This window comes from Oncorhynchus keta, chromosome 14 (assembly GCF_023373465.1).
Source record: "Oncorhynchus keta strain PuntledgeMale-10-30-2019 chromosome 14, Oket_V2, whole genome shotgun sequence".
In the NCBI taxonomy this organism is placed as follows: domain Eukaryota; kingdom Metazoa; phylum Chordata; class Actinopteri; order Salmoniformes; family Salmonidae; genus Oncorhynchus; species Oncorhynchus keta.
In genome coordinates this window covers 69,785,071-69,805,429 of record NC_068434.1, presented here as the reverse complement: position 1 = coordinate 69,805,429, position 20,359 = coordinate 69,785,071, and the positions used below count along the sequence as shown (strand labels likewise).

The following is a 20,359-nucleotide window of genomic DNA, read 5'->3' as shown; positions in this document are numbered from 1 at the left end:
CATGTCGATTTTGTCGTCACTGGCCTACACACATATCAAAGTGGAATGATGTTTTTCGAAATTTCTACAAATTAATAAAAAATGTAAAGCTGAAATGTCTCGAGTCAATAAGTATTCAATCCCTTTGTTATGGCAAGACTAAAGTTCAGGAGTAAAAATATGCTTCACAAGTCACATAATAAATTGCATGGACTCACTCTGTGTGCAATAATAATGTTTAAACATGCTTTTTTAATTACTACCCTATCTCTGTACCCCGCACACATACAATTATCTGTAAGGTCCCTGAGAAAACTGAGGATAGATCAGCAACATTGTAGTTACTCTACAATACGAACCTAACTGACAGTGTGAAAAGAAACATGCATCCTGTTTGCAACAAGGCACTAAAGTAATACTGCAAAAAATGTGGTAAAGCAATTAACACTGTATTCAGGACGAAAGTTGTGTTTGGGGCAAATCCAATACAACACATTACTGAGTACCACTCTCCATATTTTCAGATAATATTTATATTAATATATTTTCAGATTCTTGGAATCCATATTTTCAAGAATTGTGGTGGCTGCACCATGTTATGGGTATGCTTGTAATCGTTAAACTCCCTTGTCCTTTTCAGGATAAAAAAATAAACACAATGGAGCTAAGCACAGGCAAAATCCCAAAGGAAACTCTGCTGATGATGAATTCACCTTTCAGCAGGACAATAATATTAAACACAAAGCCAAATTTACACTGGGGATGCTTACTAAGACAGTGAATGTTCCTGAGTGGCTGAGTTAACAGTTCTGACTTAAATCTACTTGAAAATCTATGGCAGGACTTGAAATTGGTTGTCTAGCATTGATCAACAACCAATTTGACAGAGCTGGGAGAATTTAGAAAATAAATGGGCAACTGTTGCACAATCCAGGTGTGGTAAAGCTTAGAGACTCAGCTGTAATCGCTGCCAAATGTGCTTTTACAAAGTATTGACTCGGGGGGGTGAATTAGATATTTCTGTATTTCATTTAACACATTACAAAAAAATCTAAAAACATGTTTTCACTTTGTCATTATGGGGTATTGTGTGAGATTTTTTATTTATTTAATCCATTTTGAATTCAGGGTGTAAAATAAACAAATGAGGAATACGTCAAGGGGTATACTTTCTGAAGGTATATCTCCTTGAAGCCTGAAAAATGATGGGGCCGTGATATCACTTAATTTCAGGTGATCCAAAGGCAATTTTTTTTTCATTTTGATCCTTTACACAATGATGCAGGGACCATAATAAGCAAACTCTCAGAAGCATGACATTTTCTTTTTATCTTGCCTTTACAGCAGGGTTATTCAACTCTTACTCTGTCCAGAGCCTGCTGGTTTTCTGTTCTACCTGATAATTAATTGCATCAGTCCCTGATTAGAGGAGAACAATTAAAAAAATGCAGTGGAACTGGCTTCGGACATCCAGATTTGACATTGAAGGTTTTACAGGATTTGCATATGCATTGTAGTCAAAAGGGCAACAATCTTTGAGTTTCACTTTTCAAAGTCTTATTGAACCTGTCAAACACTGTCAGCCATAGTTGACATTGACAGCCATTCTATGAAGTGTGTTCCCATTGAGCATCATTAGCTGACATTTGGAACACTTGCAAACAAATACAGATAGAAATGACTGGGGGGTGGGGGCTGTGCATACGTGAGGTGTTCTCACTTCACAAGATGGCAATGCTCCTCAAAGTGCCCTGACATTTGACAGAAGTGTGCCTCCCTCTGAGACCTCATCTGTAAATCTTCAAAACGACTTAGCTTGAGGTGACAACTGAGTATTGTATTTAGGCCTACTGTGCCCCGCCAGTAAAGGAGATGCTGAAATAATATCTGACAGAATTTAGTCTCTGATCTCATTGTTTTATTTCTTATTTGTTTACATTTCTCTCAAGAAAGCGATAAAGATCCCACAAAGGATACATCTAGGTTTTGGTTTATTACTACTGTAGTGGTGTACCCTTTCTGCACTGTCATGTCCTCTTAATACTGGTACAGTACAAACCATTGATTACAAGACAATCAGGCAATTCTTCTGAATTGATGTTCCACACAGGATATAAACATAATAGACATTATTACTTCCCTGTTCTTGTCCATTTAAAAGTATGCAACAAAACAGTCTATCGTCACTGCTTGGGCAAATTCCGTATGTATTATCAGCACATGCTGGCCAAAAGCGACACCTTTGCTGTCACCTGTCAAATAAATTCAATCCATCTCTAGCTTGTTTACACATCAATTTATGTCATCCTTCTCCCTCAAGCTTTTTGCATCCTAAACCTCCTACATCAGCTGAAAATGCACCGAACTAACTAGATGGCACAATGATCATTCATAGCAAAGGTGAAGACTTTTCAGTGCAAAGTCAACACTTAAGTCAGTGTTAAACCTATCAAGATGCTTGTAATCTATGACAACTATTTGTGAGGTAACTGGGGAATCAATGCATTTCATTACTTTTCATGTAAACTGGGCAGTGATGAGCCTACACACAGTTGATCACCTTTCAACCATAATGAACATGGACAGTCAGTTCTTAAGTCTCAGTAGCAGATGCCATAATGTATTACCAAAGTTTATTTACATGTTAGCACGACTGCAATGGAAACACTGAGGGGATTAGATTACCTGGCCCAGTTGCCCACTGTGGGAGGAATTTGCACTGGTGAAAAGTGGTTGCATTCTTTTTCAAGCCAGGTGCTCCGCTCTGGCTGAGGGCAAAATTGTCTCAAAACAAAAATGACGTAGGTTAAGCACGTGGAGTACTGAGTAGGATACTGGTTTCAAGTGAAAAAGGTGACAGTGTTTTGATCAAAAGCAATCTGCCTTCCCAATGCAAAGTAGTTTGAAAATTCAAACATTTTATGGAAGTGTTTCTGGATTATGCACCATGCTGCCAGTTGACAACATGACCGAGCGGCGTGGACTACTGTTCGATTTGAGAAGTGCGCTCCTCCCCCTCACTGCCTTTGCCTGTGACGGGCCATAGACCGGTGTACCACGGTTCATTTGAATCAAACTCCCTCAAATGATTCAAATCCATTAGATTGCTCTCAAACTACAGACAATCAAAGGGAAAGTGATGGATTATAAAACTCAACAAAAGAAGAAACATCCCTTTTTCAGGACCCTATCTTTCAAAGATAATTTGTAAAAATCCAAATAACTTCACAGATCTTCATTGTAAAGGGTTTAAACACTGTTTCCCATGCTGTTTCCCACAATTAATGAACATGCACCTTTGGAACGGTTGTTAAGAAACAGCTTACAGATGGTAGGCAATTAAGGTCACAGTAATGAACATTTAGGATACTAAAGAGGCCTTTCTACAGACTGAAAAACACCAAAAGAAATATGCCCAGGGTCCCTGCTCATCTGCGTGAACGTGACTTAGGCATGCTGCAAGGAGGCATGAAGACTGCAGCTGTGGCCAGGGCAATAAATTGCAATGTCCGTACTGTGAGACGCCGGAGACAGGACGGACAGCTGACCGTCCTCACAGTGGCAGACCACGTGTAACAACACCTGCATAGGATCGGTATAACCGAACATCACACCTGCGGGACAGGTACAGGATGGAAACTGCCCGAGTTACACCAGGAGCGCACAATCCCTCCCTCAGTGCTCAGACAGGCCGCAATAGGCTGAGAGAGGCTGGACTGAGGGCTTGTAGGCCTGTCGTAAGGCAGGTCCTCACCAGACATCACCGGCAACGTTGCCTATGGGCACAAACCCACCGTCAACGGACCAGACAGGACTGGCAAAAAGTGCACTTCACTGACGAGTCAAGGTTTTGTCTCATAAGGGGTGATAGTCGGATTCACGTTTATCGTTGAAGGAATGAGCGTTACACTGAGGCCTGTACTCTTGAGCGGGATCAATTTGGATGTGGAGGGTCTGTCATGGTCTGGGGTGGTGTGTCACAGCATATTGGACTGAGCTTGTCATTGCAGACAATCTCAATGCTGTGTGTTACATGTGGTACCCTTCCTGCAGGCTCATCCTGACATGACCCTCCAGCATGACAATGCCACCAGCCATACTGCTCGTTCCCTGTGTGATTTCCTGCAAGTCAGGAATGTCAGTGTTCTGCCATGGCCAGCGAAGAGCCAGGATCTCAATCCCATTGCGTACATCTGGGACCTGTTGGATCGGAGGGTGAGGGCTCGGGCCATTCCCCCAAGAAATGTCTGGGAAGTTGCAGGTGTCTCAGTGGAAGAATGGAGTAACAGCTCACAGCAAGAACTGGTAAATCTGGTGCAGTCCATGAGGAGGAGATGCACTGCAGTACTTAATGCAGCTGGTGGCCACACCAGACACCGACTTACATTTGATTTTGACCCCCCCTCCCTTTGTTCAGGGACACATTCAATTTCTGCTAGTCACATGTCTGTGGAACTTTTTCAGTTTATGTCTCAGTTGTTAAATCTTATGCTCATACAAATATTTACATGTTAAGTTTGCTGAAAATAAACCCAGTTGACAGTGATGACATCTTTTTTTGCTGCATTTAGTATATTAAAAATACATGAAATGAAAATGAAATGTCAATGGAAGTAGAGGTATCCAAAATAAACACAAAAGGCCTATATCTACTAGTGGAAGGATATTCAAGAAGATATTTCCAGGATTTTTCACACTTGAGTACAAGTTCATCGATCAAGGAAAGCATAAACATTCAGATTTTGTATTTTGAGACACACTACAGAAAGTCAAATTATTCACATTGTGTACCATTTTCACTTTCATTGAAAGCTTACAACCAAATTGAAAGTTTGACAGAAGTAAAATCTTGCACTGCAGTTAGAAAAAAATGATACATGTTTTTCCAAATGTCAAATCTAACAAACACATCTCAGCTTATCTCCATCTGGTCAAGGACAGTAAACTAAGAAAATGGGGAAGAGAAATACATTTCAATAGTATGCAGTCTTAAAAATACATCCGGTCCACTTTTCTCTACTCCGTTGCTGATTCCTTCAGTGTTTCAGGACTGGAGAGAATGTCTTTGTTCTCTGCCCTGACTTCAGCTGGACTTTGAGAGGACGAGGAGTTGTCCTTTGCTTCCACGATATTGTTCACCTCTTGGTCTACATTTAAGGGGATGGTCTCCAGGGAAGCGCTGACCTTCTTACTGTCGTCAAAGCTCACAGATTCCGGTTTGCTTAATGACTCATAAACACGCCACATCCCCCTCTACTCACAGGCCAAAGAACTAGAGGGGGACCTGATAGCTGACTGCAAAGCCCACTCCTCCCTCAGCTCCTCCTCAACTGAGCTTTCCATGAGTGTTTCACTTACCATGGGCCCTGACTGCAAAGACTGGTCTTCCTCAACTGAACTTTCCATGGGTGTTTCTAGCTCTGTAGCCTGTGTGACTCCCTGGATCTGATCTACTGTAGAGATCTGTGGAAGCCCTTGCACTTCTGCCACTCCGAGCTGGTTAACTGCTGCATCATCGTTGTCTAGTAGAATAACATCACCTCTTCCTGACTCTTGGGTCTGAACATGCATTACCTCTGGCCCATCCCCTCTTTCAGCAGCTGGGGTGATACACAAGACATTGGAGGTCTCCTCCAATCTGGGAATGCTGTGAATGAAAAAGGGGGGGGGGGCGACACGTACCACATCAATCTAATTGACTCCATCCAAGATGGTAAAAATATTTGTAGGTTCTATTTTGTGTGGACCATCCCTTAATTACCTGTGCAATTGTTCAAAAGCGCCACTCACTGTGGCAGTTTCAGCATTCTATGTAACAAAAAACAAACAGGTGCTGGGTTGAAGAAACCGTTCAAAATCAAACATATGTGTTTCTCAGGTACAATCCAGCTAGAGTAGTACCTGGATATCAGGGAACATCAGAGCAGACATCCCTTGCTTATTTCTGAAACAGAACAAAAGAGAAAATCACGACACATATCCATTAAACGTAGAGCCGTTTTAATAAAACAAACAACAAAACTACTTTGGAGATAGCATATGGAATAGGGTAATGAAAACTTAAAATTCATTTTCAGAGCATAATTAAGGCAGGCTTATCAGCACAGAATTAGTATCCATATAGTTACTATTTTTTCAAATAAAGATATTTTAATCATGAAGCAAAAGGACCAACATCCTTGTCCAGACAATCATTCTTCAAACAGAACAGGAATTTAGCATAAATATCAATTAGCATTGAATTGTGCATATTAAATTCTCAGGAGGAACAACATATTTATGAAATGATTACATTTGAACTTGGATCTCATGTGTATTGTTTGTGCATTTGGGTCCTCAAAGGAATACAACAAATTAAGATGAGGATATTCTTGCAAAAGAGATTTTACAATGACCTTTCATTTCAGCAACTTCCCAATGACAAAATTACCTTACTTTAGGCACGCATTAATTAAGCAATGTTCTCTGGTATTAATTAAGGCCAAAGCTCCAATTTGCATTTGTGAAGGTCTAAAAAAATAAAAAATAAATAAATAAAAAATCTGCTTAATATGCATCCCAATTAGCTTAACGTAAAAAGTATATGGTAAAGATTTCTCAAAATAATGGATGCTTCCAAACAAACTCGTAGGTCAGGGAGTTGGAAGTCTCACAAGTACTTGATCAAATTCTGAGATTCTCATTACAACACTATGAGGGGTGTTACTTTTATTTTAGGATGTTCTCGTTATCCGCTGCATTGGGAGAGTAGCTACTCACCCTCTAATGCCGTCATCTACAGCACCACCTTCTCCTGCAAGACAAGAAAAACGTGACATGCAGACAGGTTATTATTATTATATGAACAAAATGTGACACCTAAGCACCTGGTTGTGAAGAATGTGATAAACGTTATACCTTTCTCTAGAATGACCTTACAGACATGGTGTGGTCTGTCAATCAAATGCTTGCTCATGAGGTCAGTTCCATGCGCATCCGCCAGGAAGTCACAGTTCAGACAGACAAGGGTTAAATTCCTGCAAGACAGTAAGTAAAATGTGATTCATAATGAACCAAATAGAATAAACTTGCATGGTGCTTAATTATAGTAATGTTTGGTGAAAATGCAACACTACTTATTAAATACATCATTATCAAAAACTAGTGCAGAACAATGGCATCATTAGGGAATTGATTTGAGACTAGATTTGTTTAGTTAGGGACACGTACCTTAGGACAACTGGGATTTTCCTCATTTTCCGGAATCTCTCTTTTGAGATTGCACTATGGAACCTGACAAATATATATTTGTATATATTTAATATGAACAATAAAACATCCTCCCTGAGCCGACTAGGTGAAAAATCTGCACTTAACCCTACTTCCTCCTGTAAGTCGCTCTGGATAAGAGCGTCTGCTAAATGACTCAAATGTAAAAATGGGCATATACGCTGTTCACAAAACATTAGGAATACCTGCTCTTTCCATGACAGACTGACCAGGTAAAAGCTATGATCCCTTATTGATGTCACTTATTAAATACACTTCAAATCATTGTAGATTAAGGTGAGGAGACAGGTTTAAAAGGGATTTTTAAGCTGAGACAACTGAGACATGGATTGTGTATGTGTCATTCAGAGGGTGAATGGGTAAGACAAAATATTTTAAGTGCCTTTGAACAGGGTATGGTAGTATGTGCCAACTGCACCAGTTTGTCAAGAACTGCACGCTGCCGGGTTTTTCACGCTCAGTTTCCCGTGTTTATCAAGAATTATCCACCACCCAAAGGACATCCAGCCAACTTGACAACTGTGGGAAGCATTGGAGTCAACATGGGCCAGCATCCCTGTGGAACGTTTGACACCTTGTAGGGGTGTTCCTAAAGTTTTGTACACTCAAGTGTATAAATGTGTTATGAATCTGATACTCAAGGAGCCTTTACCTTATCATATGGTTTCCAAATGAAGTTTTGCAACTTGTCCGATACTTGCATGCACCACAAATTGCAACCATGGGATAGTGACTATAGAAGTCATAAATCTCAGAGTAGCACTCAATGCAGGTGTGTCTTCTTTCGCCAATACTAAAAAAAGTAGAGAAAACTAATTTGGGCATCATTAATTCATTTATATTTAAAGTACTATTACCTTCAGTAACACATTCTGAGATGCATTATTAAACATACAAGTTACTTGATTGGTGTAATATATTGATAACCAGGGCTCTGAAGTGTGACCATTTTGGTCGCAAATGCTCTTAAATATTTTGCTGTGCGACTTGAAATATTTTGGGAGCACCGTGCGACTATGAAAACAATCTCCCAGAGTATAATTGTTGTAATGATTAGGCGTCGCTGTACCGTTGTTTGAGTGACCAAGACATAAAAGCGAGCACAGATTTGTTACTGTCATGGTTAGGAGCTAATGCAGCACCACTACTGTGAAAACATATTGTTTCTAGCACAAACTGGTAAAAAGATATAAACCATATTACCTGAGCAATGTTCTATTGTGAAGTGGTTATACATTTATAAACCACTACACAAGCTGCTCCAAAACCACTCGCAGGCATTTGTTTACCTGTTGTTCAGTCATGTAACCTCATTAGCTCCTAACTTTTTTGAGAGCACCAGCTCATTTGAATTTAGAGCCCTGTTCATAACCAACCATGAAAAGAATCAGCCCTGACCATAGTTTAGATCCTGTAACAGAAAATATGTAGTTTGCGAGGAAAAAAACAAGTTGACTGAGTGATGGACCGACCTGAGACTCTGCAACACATGGTTGTTCTTCTGCTGCTTAAGGAGCTTCTTGCTCACTGTGGCCTTGCCTTTACCCCCACTGCTGCCCTGTGTGGTAGATGTACTACTCTGAGCTTTTACTTTGGCTACCTTCATGCCTGAGACCTCTGGTATGACACTGACACTGGATTTTTCAGCAGCATGGGTGGAACTGGGAGATGGCCCGGTCAGAGAGGCCCGGATAGTCACCTGAAATATGTATTAAAAAAACAGATCAAATTAAGATTCTCTGAATTCATGCCATGATTTAAACGCTTGTAATAGAAATTGCTTTTAAATTAGGGCTTATTGCGGTTGCCATTGATTTTATCTATATTGTAGATAATTGGTACAGAGGTATTGAGATGTTTTGCTAGGCTAAATAAGAACAGTCAAAACCTTGGTTCCAGGAGGAAGGCCCTCCAGAGCTTTGGGTTTTTGGAAAGTCTTATGGTGCTGAGTCTTGTGATCCACTCTCTCCTTGTAGGTGAGGAAATTCAGCCTGCATTTCCCGCAACGATTAATTCCTTTTTTCTGGCAAATTGACAGAACAAGTACAATAGAAAAACATGAGACTGCATATAGGTACGGTTGAAGTCGGAAGTTTACATACACTTATGGAGTCATTAAAACTAATTTTTCAACCACTCCACAAATTTCTTCTTAACAAACTAGAATTTTGGCAAGTCAGTTAGGACATCTACTTTGTGCATGGCACAAGTCATTTTTCCAACAATTGTTTACAGAAAGATATTTTCACTGTATCACAATTCCAGTGGGTCAGAAGTTTACTTACACTAAGTTGACTGTGCCTTTAAACAGCTTGGAAAATTCCAGAAAATGTCATGGCTTTAGAAGCTTCTGATAAATGATGTCAATTAGCCTGAGTCAATTGGAGGTGTACCTGTGGATGTATTTCAAGGCCTACCTTCAAACGCAGTGCCTCTTTGCTTTACATCATGGGAAAATCAAAAGAAATCAGCCAAGACCTAAGAAATAAAATTGTAAAACTCCACAAGTCTGGTTCATCATTGGGAGCAATTTCCAAACGCCTGAAGGTACCACGTTCATCTGTACAAGCAATATTCTGCAAGTATAAACACCATGGGACCAAGCAGCCGTCATACCGCTCAGGAAGGAGACATGTTCTGTCTCCTAGAGATGAACGTACTTTGGTGTGAAAAGTGCAAATCAATCCCAGAGCAACAGCAAAGGACCTTGTGAAGATGCTGGAGAAAACTGGTACAAAAGTATCTATATCCACAGTAAAACGAGTCCTATATCCTGAAAGGCTGCTCAGCAAGAAAGAAGCCACTGCTCCAAAACCACCATAATAAAGCCAGACTACGGTTTGCAACTGCACATGGGGACAAAGATGGTACTTTTTTGGAGAAATGTCCTCTGGTCTGATGGAAGAAAAATGGAACTGTTTGGCCATAATGACCATTTCTATGTTTGGAGGAAAAAAGGGGAGGCTTGCAAGCCGAAGAACACCATCCCAACCGTAAAGCACGGGGGTGGCAGCATCATGTTGTGGGGGTGCTTTGCTGCAGGAGGGACTGGTGCACTTCACAAAATAGATGGCATCATGAGGTAGGAAAATTATGTGGATATATTGAAGCGTCTCAAGACATCAGTCAGGAAGTTAAAGCTTGGTCGCAAATGAGCGGCAGGGTAGCCTAGTGGTTAGAGCGTTGGACTAGTAACCGAAGGTTGCAAGATCGAATCCCCGAGCTGACACGGTAAAAATCTGTAATTCTGCCCCTGAACAAGGCAGAACAACCCACTGTTCCTAGGCAGTCATTGAAAATAAGAATTTATTCTTAAATGACAATTAAATAAAGCTCAAATTAAAAATGAGATTAAAAATCTTCCCAATGGACAATGACCCCAAGCATACTTCCAAAGTTGTGGCAAAATGGCTTAAGGACAACAAGGGCACGGTATTGGAGTGGCCATCACAAAGCCCTGACCTCAATCCCATAGAAAATTTGTGGGCGGAAATGAAAAATAATGTGCGAGCAAGGAGGCCTACAAACCTGACTCAGTTACACCAGCTCTGTCACGAGGAAAGGGCCAGAATTCACCCAAATTATTGTGGGAAGCTTGTGGAAAGCTACCCGAAATGCTTGACCCAAATTAAACAAATTAAAGTCAATGCTACCAAATACGAATTGAGTGTATGTAAACTTCTGACCCACTGGGAATGTGATGAAAGAAATAAAAGCCGAAATAAATTACTCTACTATTATTCTGACATTTCACATTCTTAAAATAAAAGTGGTGAGCCTAACTGACCTAAGACAGGACATTTTTACTAGGATTGAAATGTCAGGAATCTTGACAACCTGAGTGTAAATGTATTTGGCTAAGATGTGTGTAAACTTCCGACTTCAACTGTAGATAATAGTTTCAGCTATCCATAGTAAAGGGTAAGATTTCAGGACAATGTGTCATTTCTGTGTTTTGTTGGTTGGCACAGGTAACAGGGTCATTGAATCATTTTTTATTCTTACAGCATTGGCTGGCTTGGTATTAGACTAACGTTTCTGTTGTCTTTGTTCTATGGCTACATACAGTGATTGGTGGAGTTGATCTGGTTTGTTTTTTGTCAGAGAGAGCCCATTAGGCAGGTGAAAGGAAGCAGACATTGCTGTAAGACAGTTATGTATTACATCAAGGTGTTCAGCAAACAAACAAATCAATCCAACCTCAGAATGAAAGCCAATAGGGCAACTCACAAGCGTGTTCAATAAAACATTTTTTTTTAAACCAGCCAGCTTTAAAACTCAAACTCTGAGAGAAAATTGTTTGCAGAATTCACTGCTTTATTAAGAGGCTGAAACATCAGGAAACTGAAAGGAAATGACGTGTGCCAGGTCAGTCAGAACATGAGCCCCATCAATCAAAAATGACCCAATCAACATATTTATCGAATTGAATGCACATATTTGTTGCACATATTTATCAATAGAAAAGTACCCAATATAAGCCTCTTACCTGATGCTTCATATAGTGCTGCATGTAGACATGACCACTTTTAAGAACTTTAAGGCAGAATGGACAAAGGAGATCCTTTGTGTTTTCATGCACCGTACGGAAGTGTGTGTCCACATCGGTAAAGAATGAAGACCGGTAGTTGCACACCTGGAAGGAGACAATTGAAACATTCGTGTGAATAATAAATGGTTCTGGAGGATTGCAAGTCAAATCCCTTCAATAAATTGTATTAAATGTTTCAATTCCTGATTGTAATGCCAGGGCATCTCTACTATCAACTATTAATAACTTTTCTTTGTGAACAAACTACTATAACAAACATGATTGATAAAATGCACCTGGCAGACATAGGGCATCTCGCCAGGCTTGTGGTTGTCCTTCATGTGTTCCAGGAGCACTTGCTCAGACTCGAAGGCTAATTCACATATCTTGCAATTTGCTACAAAAACCAACAAGAATGAATTACTAAAATGGGCCCAACTTGTTCAAGACAGGTTGATTATAGTTATATAAAGCTATGTACAATAATGTATGATTGCTTGAGACAGTGTTCAATACGTTAAGGTGAAATGTATGGTTTCATTGATGTTTCATGTTGGTTGCTATTGACTGGTATGCCTACTTGAAGATTCGACCATGCTGTGGGCACTCTCAACGTGGCACTGCAGCTGGAATGGGGTTGAGTACTGCCGGTAGCAGTGTTGGCAGGTAGTGTGGCTTTCCCAGCTCTCACTGTTCTGCTTCTCCAGCTCCAGATGGTGCTTCATGTGGTTCATGAACCTACAAGAGTCACCACAAAGTTCAAGATAAGACATCAGTAGCAATGTAGCGTCAGAAACCACAAATGCCAAAGCAACGAAGTGTCAGCTTTGCCGTTTATCTTTTAAAAATTGCATTGTAAAATGTCATTTTTAAACAAGCTATTAAAAACGAGAAAAATGTGTAACTATCCAATCCACCAGAGCAAATTTCAAAAATGTTGTGTAAATATGGTAAAAAGCTCATTCGCTTTTTAGTGAAACGTTTCTTTAAATAATTAAAGAAATATATGCATAAATAACTAACTACCCTACTTCAACTTTAACCTACATTTAGAAAACGAAAAACTAACGTAATGTATTGAGCCAAATTACAGTGAAGCCGTATTCAATAACACTTCAACAGATCGTGGCCTATGTGCAACACCAAACCTGCACGTCAGATTAAAAAAATAAATGAGCAACCACTGTGCACCTCACTTCCTAAGCATGCATAATTGCCATTATAATACTGCCAATTACGCACAGCTTTTTGTTTTGCTTAATGATGTGGTGTTCCACGGCTGCCCCTGAGCCACACGACCTCTACATGTAACCACTGCACTGACAAGGCAGGCAAGGCCCATTTTTCAGCCAGCAGTCTTACCTCAGCTCCCCTAATAGGGATTTTTATGCAGACAAACTATGACCTCTGCTGCCAGACTGGGTTCAGTACAAATGCGTCTGCCCATTAAAAGGAGCTTACAGAGGCTTTTCTTGCAACATCCTGAAGCAAAGTTATTTAATCAAAGGAGCAGTTCTTACACCATCCAAACTAGCAGCCATTATTCATCTCTGGCCCCAAGTGGGAATATGAGTTGATATGTCATCCATCTGGGGGAGAAAACTGTGATGAAGGCTGAAACGCGTTGAATCTCCTCTCTTCACATTGAAGTTAAATCACTCTCCATGGGCAGAGGGCTCATTTAACACTTGTTCATGAACACCATTTCCATGCACCAAAACAGCACAGTAGACACTTGGGGTGACGTATTGACGAAAGGCCAGTTGATGTATCCATTCATTACCAATAACAGTGAGCCATTCATGTAAATATAGAAGACATGTCCACCGATCTACTTATTGGTGGCAGTAATTGTGTAATGTGTTTGCATTATGTAAACATGTGAAATGCCAAATGTATTGTTTTCATTATGCCACTGGACAAATAGGATATAGAGGAGTTGTTTAGATTAGAACATGACCTAAACAAACACTTTTTGTTGTGCAGTAGACACGACACCCTTTCTTCGTCACAAATAATCGTATTATTCAGGAATACGGTGGCTTATTGAAAACAAAAGCAGAGCTGCACAGCAAGCAACGCCTGCTGTAGTTACCTGACGTTGTTCTTGAGTACTTTCAAACAGCTCTGGCACTTATAGGTAAATGGGGTCTTCTGCTGCTGCGATTTTGGTTTGTCTCCCTCAAATCTACCATAGTAGAAGTCTGTGACAAGCATGATGCGCTTGCTTGCAAAAAGGTAAGTAGACTTTGGGGTTGAGGGGAAGACACACTCCAACAGGTGAGGACAACATTTCTGAAATTAAAGTAAATGTAAAATAGGTGAACAAATTACAATCTGCAGAGTTGATATTGTAGTTCTTAAAGTGCCTCTAAATCTCTGGTTCATGCACTAATAGCAAGGCTCGACATTACCGCTTGTCCTCTTGTTCGGGACAAGTAAAAAATAAATATTTCGACAAGAACATAGATTTGTTCCAAATGGACAAGTAAAAAAATTCACAAAAATCAAACAATTACTATGAGCAGAATTGGATGTGAGAAGCAAACACTGAAATAATATTCAAATCTATTTTTCATGTACATAAATAAAAAAGCCTGCACATCAAATTGTAATTGATATGCATGCATATTAGCTACAGCCAGCCTCATGTCCAGACCGATGCTGACATGAGGGAGACGGCAGAAAATGTAGGCACATTTTAATGAGAATTTTAATTACATAAATATAGGCTAAACGGCAGCCATGTTTGACAAATAATGAAGGATAATTAACATTAACATCTGAAGGCTTGATTCTGTCGACATACTCAAAGCACATCGTTCAGATCAAATGGTCACAAGACCGGAAAGTGAAAGACAGTAATGATGCGTACTGCACATCACCCACCTTGAATCTGAGCAGAGGCAGCCAACATTTTGAAACTATTTCATAATAAACTTAAATTGTTTAAAACCTGGAAGTTTCATGTTGAGGTTTTAAACAATTAAGGAGGTCTTTACTTTTTTCAAAGTAGTCGAGACGAGGCAAAATATGACCACAGAAATATTGAAACCAGAATTTCTCATGTTCTATTGGTTTTTAAATCAACAATATTTAATTTTCCAACAGCCAAAGGCATAATACTAGTCATGAGTAAACCATGCCAGTTTATACATCTTTAGATCTCCCCTCTTCATTGGTAACAGATATTTTAAACTCTGTCATATGAAACCGCTCGCACATGTGTGGAGCGCTTTTGAGAAAGGTGCTTTCCCACTAATTGCATGTTGGAACATTTATGCATAGCCTAAGGCCATGTGCACATTGTTGAGTTTATAATAAGAAATAAAACTATCAACATTTTAAGAAAAACGGTCTGGTCTGTTGCATCAGCCTCATGGCTTTATAAAAATTTTAAAAATTAAAAAGTGTCATCCCAGAACTGTCCCAGAGTCAGTTTTGAACCGCATACATGTTTTATCGTCCCAGGGACACCCTTTAATATATAAAGACATAAAAAGTATTTGGTTGTAATTGTAATGTTGTAATATTTTATAGGCTACCAAGGGTGGCAAACTATTCTCAAGGAGAGCTTTAAAAGGGACAGGGTTGTATTTTGAGACACAAATGAATATGCAAAGATGCCAATAGGCAGACTGTAGCCCAGCAACATTTATCAGAATTTTAATGGTAAAAAAAATAAAAAATAAAGTTATTAATTTTACTTTGAAAAGTGGTTCCTTGAATCATATAATGATGTAAAAATGGTTGTTAGCCTTTTTTTTTGGAACAAGTAAACAAAAGATCTGTCCTTGTCCAAAGTACAAGTGGCTGAAAAAGTTAATGTCAAGCCCTGAATAGCAACATTATAGAATATTTATGTAAAGCAATTGACACAGCTAAAGGAATGCATTTTAGAATGACTGAAGTAAACTCACCACCATGTGGTCTTTCATGACAGCTTGTTGGTAGAAATCAAATTTACACTTTGGACATTTTTTACAAAAACGTGCTCCATTTTCTAATATCTCCTGGGCGTGGGGAGACCCTGCAAAAACAAAAAACGAAATTTCAGTTGTAAAAATAAAAAAGTAACAGTGCTAATGAATCTAGCTAATAACAGAGCATGCAACTGATGTAAGGAAACCCCTACCTATGCCCTGCTTTGCTTTTTTAGCTGTGCTGTTTTGGTCTTGAGGTAAACCTCGTTTGCCATAGTCTGTTTAAGGGAAGAAAATAGATTCATACTTATTATCACAAGTCACATGCAATCTTCAGATCATGAGGTCACACACAGTTTTCCTGACCACTTGACCTGGCCAGGAATATCTCTGGGTCAAACAAGTAAGATATTTTGGCTTACCCCAGCTGTTGCCTTTGGCTTGAATAACTGGGGACACAATCTGGAGGTTGGTAGAATTTGAGCAGTTGGGCTGGGAAGACAATGCAGCAGGACCCTGCACATTGGACAAGGTCACTACGTTGTTGTGGATCATGTGCACTTGAGGCCTGTGGATAACCCCAGGTAAAAGCTTCCCTGGAGTCACCTGCTGCAGAATGTGCTGCTGGCCTGCTGCTGGAGTCATCTGCTGCAGAATGTGCTGCTGGCCTGCTGAAAACCCCCCACACACATTACAAATATGAAACACTGCAAAAAGCAGTATGTGTGTGCTGTGGCTGTATAGGGAATATATAAGTTTACTTGAGCATAGATTCACTAAATTAATTTCCAATTATTAGTCTAAATATTTCTATTTTTACCCGGAACCACAGTGAAAGATGTCCCAGGGGGATACTGTTTCCCAAGGGAAGCAAGGAAAGCTGAGTTGGCCGATAACTGTGGTGTGGTCATAATGTAACCCTAAGAAAAAAGGCAAACAGTTTTTATTAAAACATTGCACCAACACCACTACAGCCAAAAGGTACATCTCTATAACTAAACAGGTGCCCAGTCAAAGCTCTTCTCTGTCCCAGCACCACAATCGTGAAAAAACCTGCATTTGGGTTTTCCTACTGACACCGACTTTGCTGATAACTACGTTAGAGGGAACATGTGTTTGTCTCACCTAGCTATCTGAGGATTAATACAGTAATGGTACATTTCTCTGGATAAGAGTCTCTGCTAAATGACTTAAATTTAATGTGTGTTCTTTGTAATGTATAGCAAAGTGGAATAAGGGCTATCTAAAGCAAAACACAATATACCTGGTTGTTGATAATGATGGGCTGTGGTGGTACTGCTGTTAAGGATCGAGGTGCATTGTTCAACCCTTTCCCAGGAATTATGATGTTATGGGGAACTGGACCCCGAGTGAGATGAGCTTGGGGAGAGTTGTGTGTCATTATCATCCTAGGGGCTCTTGGTCTTCCAACTCCACCACTTTGAACTGGGGTGGTCTTCACATTTCTTTGGTTGTTTGCTTCAAAGACAGGTCAGATAATTAACCACTCTTGTTTATGTATCAATGTAATAAAATCTATATTGATAATCATATTTACCAACTTTGTAGAGCAACTAAGGGGAAAGGATCCAATGGAAGGATATTGTGTATGCAAACTATCCAAACTAGAGAAAACAGACAGTGTGAGAGACCTAACATTAACTGAGCCATACCAAGAGAAGAACACATACTTGGTCTGGTGTTAATAATGGTGTCCTTTGAAGTACTAAGCTCCCCAACAAATATAGGTTCGTCGTCGTCGTCATCACGTTTACCGTCGCCCAACAAATTAACTTCGGGTGTCTGTCTCTGCCATGGCTCCAGCTCCTCTTCCTCACATTCCATAAAAAGCTCGGACATTGCGAAGCTGAAAAATGGATGAGAGTTACGTTAATGTTCGCTAGAAACAAACAGTTAACTAGCTAGCTAGTCAAACGAAGTTAGCCATGGTTTCTTCAGCTAGCTGTGGGATAACGTTAGCTAACATGTTTTGCGTATCTGGCTAACTAGCTAACGTTAATAGGAAAAGCTAGGAAATTGGAAACGTTTATTCCCCATAGCCGTGCGCCCGCGAGACTAGTTAGTTAATGGATCTTTTGCTTATTTCCCGTCGAAAAACCATAGCTAGCTACACAAAAGGCTGGAAATACAATGCAGAACACCACATAGTTAAATAGATAAACTAAAGTTATCTACCAAAACGTCCAGTTGCCATCTATTTTAGTTCACTACAGTAGCTAGCTAAATCTGCTAGCCAGCCATTATTAGCTAGTGTGGGCAACCAATCATGGCGTCTGGCGCGACAACACAACATCGATCTCTTTGTTCCAACTTCATTTTATCTGATGCAGCAGTACTAAGAGATGTTTAAATGCTATCCAACAATACCAACATTGTACGTATACCAGTGGCCAAGTACAGAGTCCACTTACCTTTTAATCTAACGTTTAACTGAGTGGTTGGTCCTTAGTACAAAATGAGAAATACCTTCAATGGAGCGCCTGTGAATATTGTGGTGGCTGATGGGAAATGTGGGGTTTGCTGAAAGGAAGGTTACCACTGCCTCAAAATTAGCTGTATCGTTAAAATCTATGAAAACAACAATTAGTTAGAGTTAACAGTGTGGTTATGGTTTGGTTTAACATCACATTTTAAGAAGATAAATTATAGAAATTAGGCAGGGTTTATTACTTTGTGGAAGTGGTAATTGTTGACAAACATAGGAAGAGGCATTAGTGTTTACTCCGCCCAAAATCTTCTTCTATGGTATAATGGCGGTGTGCAAAACAGACACCGCCCAAAGTCTGTCCACGTTTTAAGCAGATCGGCTTAATTCTTCTTCTTGAAATGTGTATTGGCGGATCACAACCAACTGAAATGTGCATACACCTCCACCTACTGTACTGGAGTGTGAGGCCATCTATTTCTCTTATCTAGCCCTGTGTTTCCGCCTACCAACTAACTCTAAACCCATTAAAACCTCACCACTATTCCACTACTTGTTTTCGGTCAGTTGTGAACTTGGTCGTCAACTCCATAACAAAGCCTGTGAAAGCACTGTAAGCACTTAGTCCCGACGTTCCTATGCTGTCCCTTTGACAACATAGTCACATACAAACTAGAGGTCCCCTGTCTGTCACAAATATTGAATTAAATTCCATTTGAACTTACTCTACCTGTTATCCACTGATTTTGTCCTTTTGTGGGTAGAAATTTAAGACAAAATATTCTCAGGAAAGTATTATTAAACCAGCTTCAAAACTTGTGTCTCTGTGTTAGCTATCATGGTTTGCTTTCTCATCACCTAAAGCACGCGCACAAGACAGAAGAACGTGCACACAATGCATGCGTAAGTAACCAAAGCCTTGCAAGTGTTTACATATATAGTTTTGCGCATGTGCCAGGTAATAGAAATGTCAATGGTAGTACCAGAGTTTGGAAAAGTTTGTTGAATGATACTTTTCTGTGGATATTTTTACTCAAATTACAACACACAAAAGGACCAACCACACAGACAACCGATAGAGGAAGTTTAAATGAAATCGTATTAGAAATGGTTGATCTTTTCTCAAATAGAGCTATATTCTGTATACCACCCTTACCTTGTCACAACTCAAGTGATTGACTCAAACACATTCAGAAGAAAGAAATTCCACAAATTAACTTTAACAAGGCACACCTGTTAATTGAAATGCATTCCAGATGACTACGCTGGTTGAGAGAATGCCAAGAGTGAGCAAAGCTGTCACTAAGGCAAAAGATGACTGCTTTGAAGAATCTAAAATATATTTTGATTTGTTAAACACTTTTTTGGTTACTACATGATTCCCATATGTGTTATTTCATAGTTTTGATGTATTCACTATTATTCTACAATGTAGAAAATAGTAAAAAATAAAGAAAAACCCTGGGATATGCTTAACACCCCGGCCGTCCTACAATCTAAGGTAGATGCCCTCAATCTCACCAAAACTATCATGGACCCTACCAGGTAAAACACCAAATCCGTTAACACGGGCACCCTCATAGATATCATTCTCACCAACCTGCCCTCTAAATACACATCTGCTGTCTTCAACCAGGATCTCAGCGACCACTGCCTCGTTGCCTGCGTCCGTAATGGTCCCCTCATCACTGTCAAACGCTCCCTAAAACACTTCAGTGAGCAGGCCTTTCTAATCGATCTGGCCCGGGTATCCTGGAAGGATATTGACCTCATTCTGTCAGTAGAGGATGCCTGGTTAAGTGCTTTCCTCGCCATCTTAAATAAGCAGGCCCCATTCAAAAAATGTAGAACCAGGAACAGATATAGCCCTTGGTTCACTCCAGACCTGACTGCCCTTGACCAGCACAAAAACATCCTGTGGCGTTCTGCATTAACATCGAACAGCCCCCGCGATATGCAACTTTTCAGGGAAGTTAGGAACCAATATACACAGGCAGTTAGGAAAGCAAAGGCTAGATTTTTCAAACAGAAATTTGCATTCTGTAGTACAAACTCCAACAAGTTCTGGGACACTGTAAAGTCCATGGAGAATAAGAGCACCTCCTCCCAGCTGCCCACTGCACTGAGGCTAGGAAACACTGTCACCACCGATAAATCCACGATAATTGAGAATTTCAATAAGCCTTTTTCTACGGCATGCTTTCCACCTGG

At 40.0% G+C, this 20,359-nt stretch overlaps 1 protein-coding gene across 6 annotated transcripts; it reads right to left on the bottom strand.

Annotated features, from left to right (window-relative positions):
- Positions 1–4,425: 4,425 nt before the first annotated feature.
- Positions 4,426–18,482, bottom strand: LOC118378433 (zinc finger protein 280C-like). 6 transcript variants are annotated; one of them, XM_035765411.1, is made up of 21 exons: positions 18,394–18,482; positions 18,135–18,291; positions 17,394–17,569; positions 16,967–17,181; positions 16,523–16,622; positions 16,125–16,373; positions 15,915–15,980; positions 15,700–15,809; positions 13,875–14,074; positions 12,360–12,517; positions 12,076–12,176; positions 11,738–11,884; positions 9,137–9,271; positions 8,721–8,947; positions 7,901–8,041; positions 7,189–7,251; positions 6,877–6,995; positions 6,739–6,772; positions 5,881–5,923; positions 5,741–5,787; positions 4,426–5,626 (listed from the first exon to the last, which is right to left on the bottom strand). In XM_035765411.1, exons 3-21 carry the CDS (start codon positions 17,560–17,562, stop codon positions 5,233–5,235), a joined length of 2,718 nt encoding a protein of 905 aa, XP_035621304.1. In that variant the 5' UTR covers positions 17,563–17,569; positions 18,135–18,291; positions 18,394–18,482; the 3' UTR covers positions 4,426–5,232. The 6 variants fall into 6 exon arrangements, with proteins under 6 accessions (XP_035621304.1, XP_035621307.1, XP_052318251.1 ...); XM_035765414.1 differs by having other exon boundaries at positions 16,125–16,370; XM_052462291.1 differs by having other exon boundaries at positions 16,125–16,334.
- Between the last annotated feature and the right edge of the window lie 1,877 nt (positions 18,483–20,359).

Excerpts from the sequence above, each read along its gene's own strand:
- LOC118378433 (XM_035765411.1), bottom strand. The coding sequence starts at position 17,562 with ATGTCCGAGCTTTTTATGGAATGTGAGGAAGAGGAGCTGGAGCCATGG. Across the intron at positions 16,374-16,522 it reads ATCTTTCACTGTGGTTCCGG|CAGGCCAGCAGCACATTCTG; the intron begins GTAAAAATAGAA and ends GGGGGTTTTCAG. Across the intron at positions 15,810-15,914 it reads AAAAGCAAAGCAGGGCATAG|GGTCTCCCCACGCCCAGGAG; the intron begins GTAGGGGTTTCC and ends TTGTTTTTGCAG.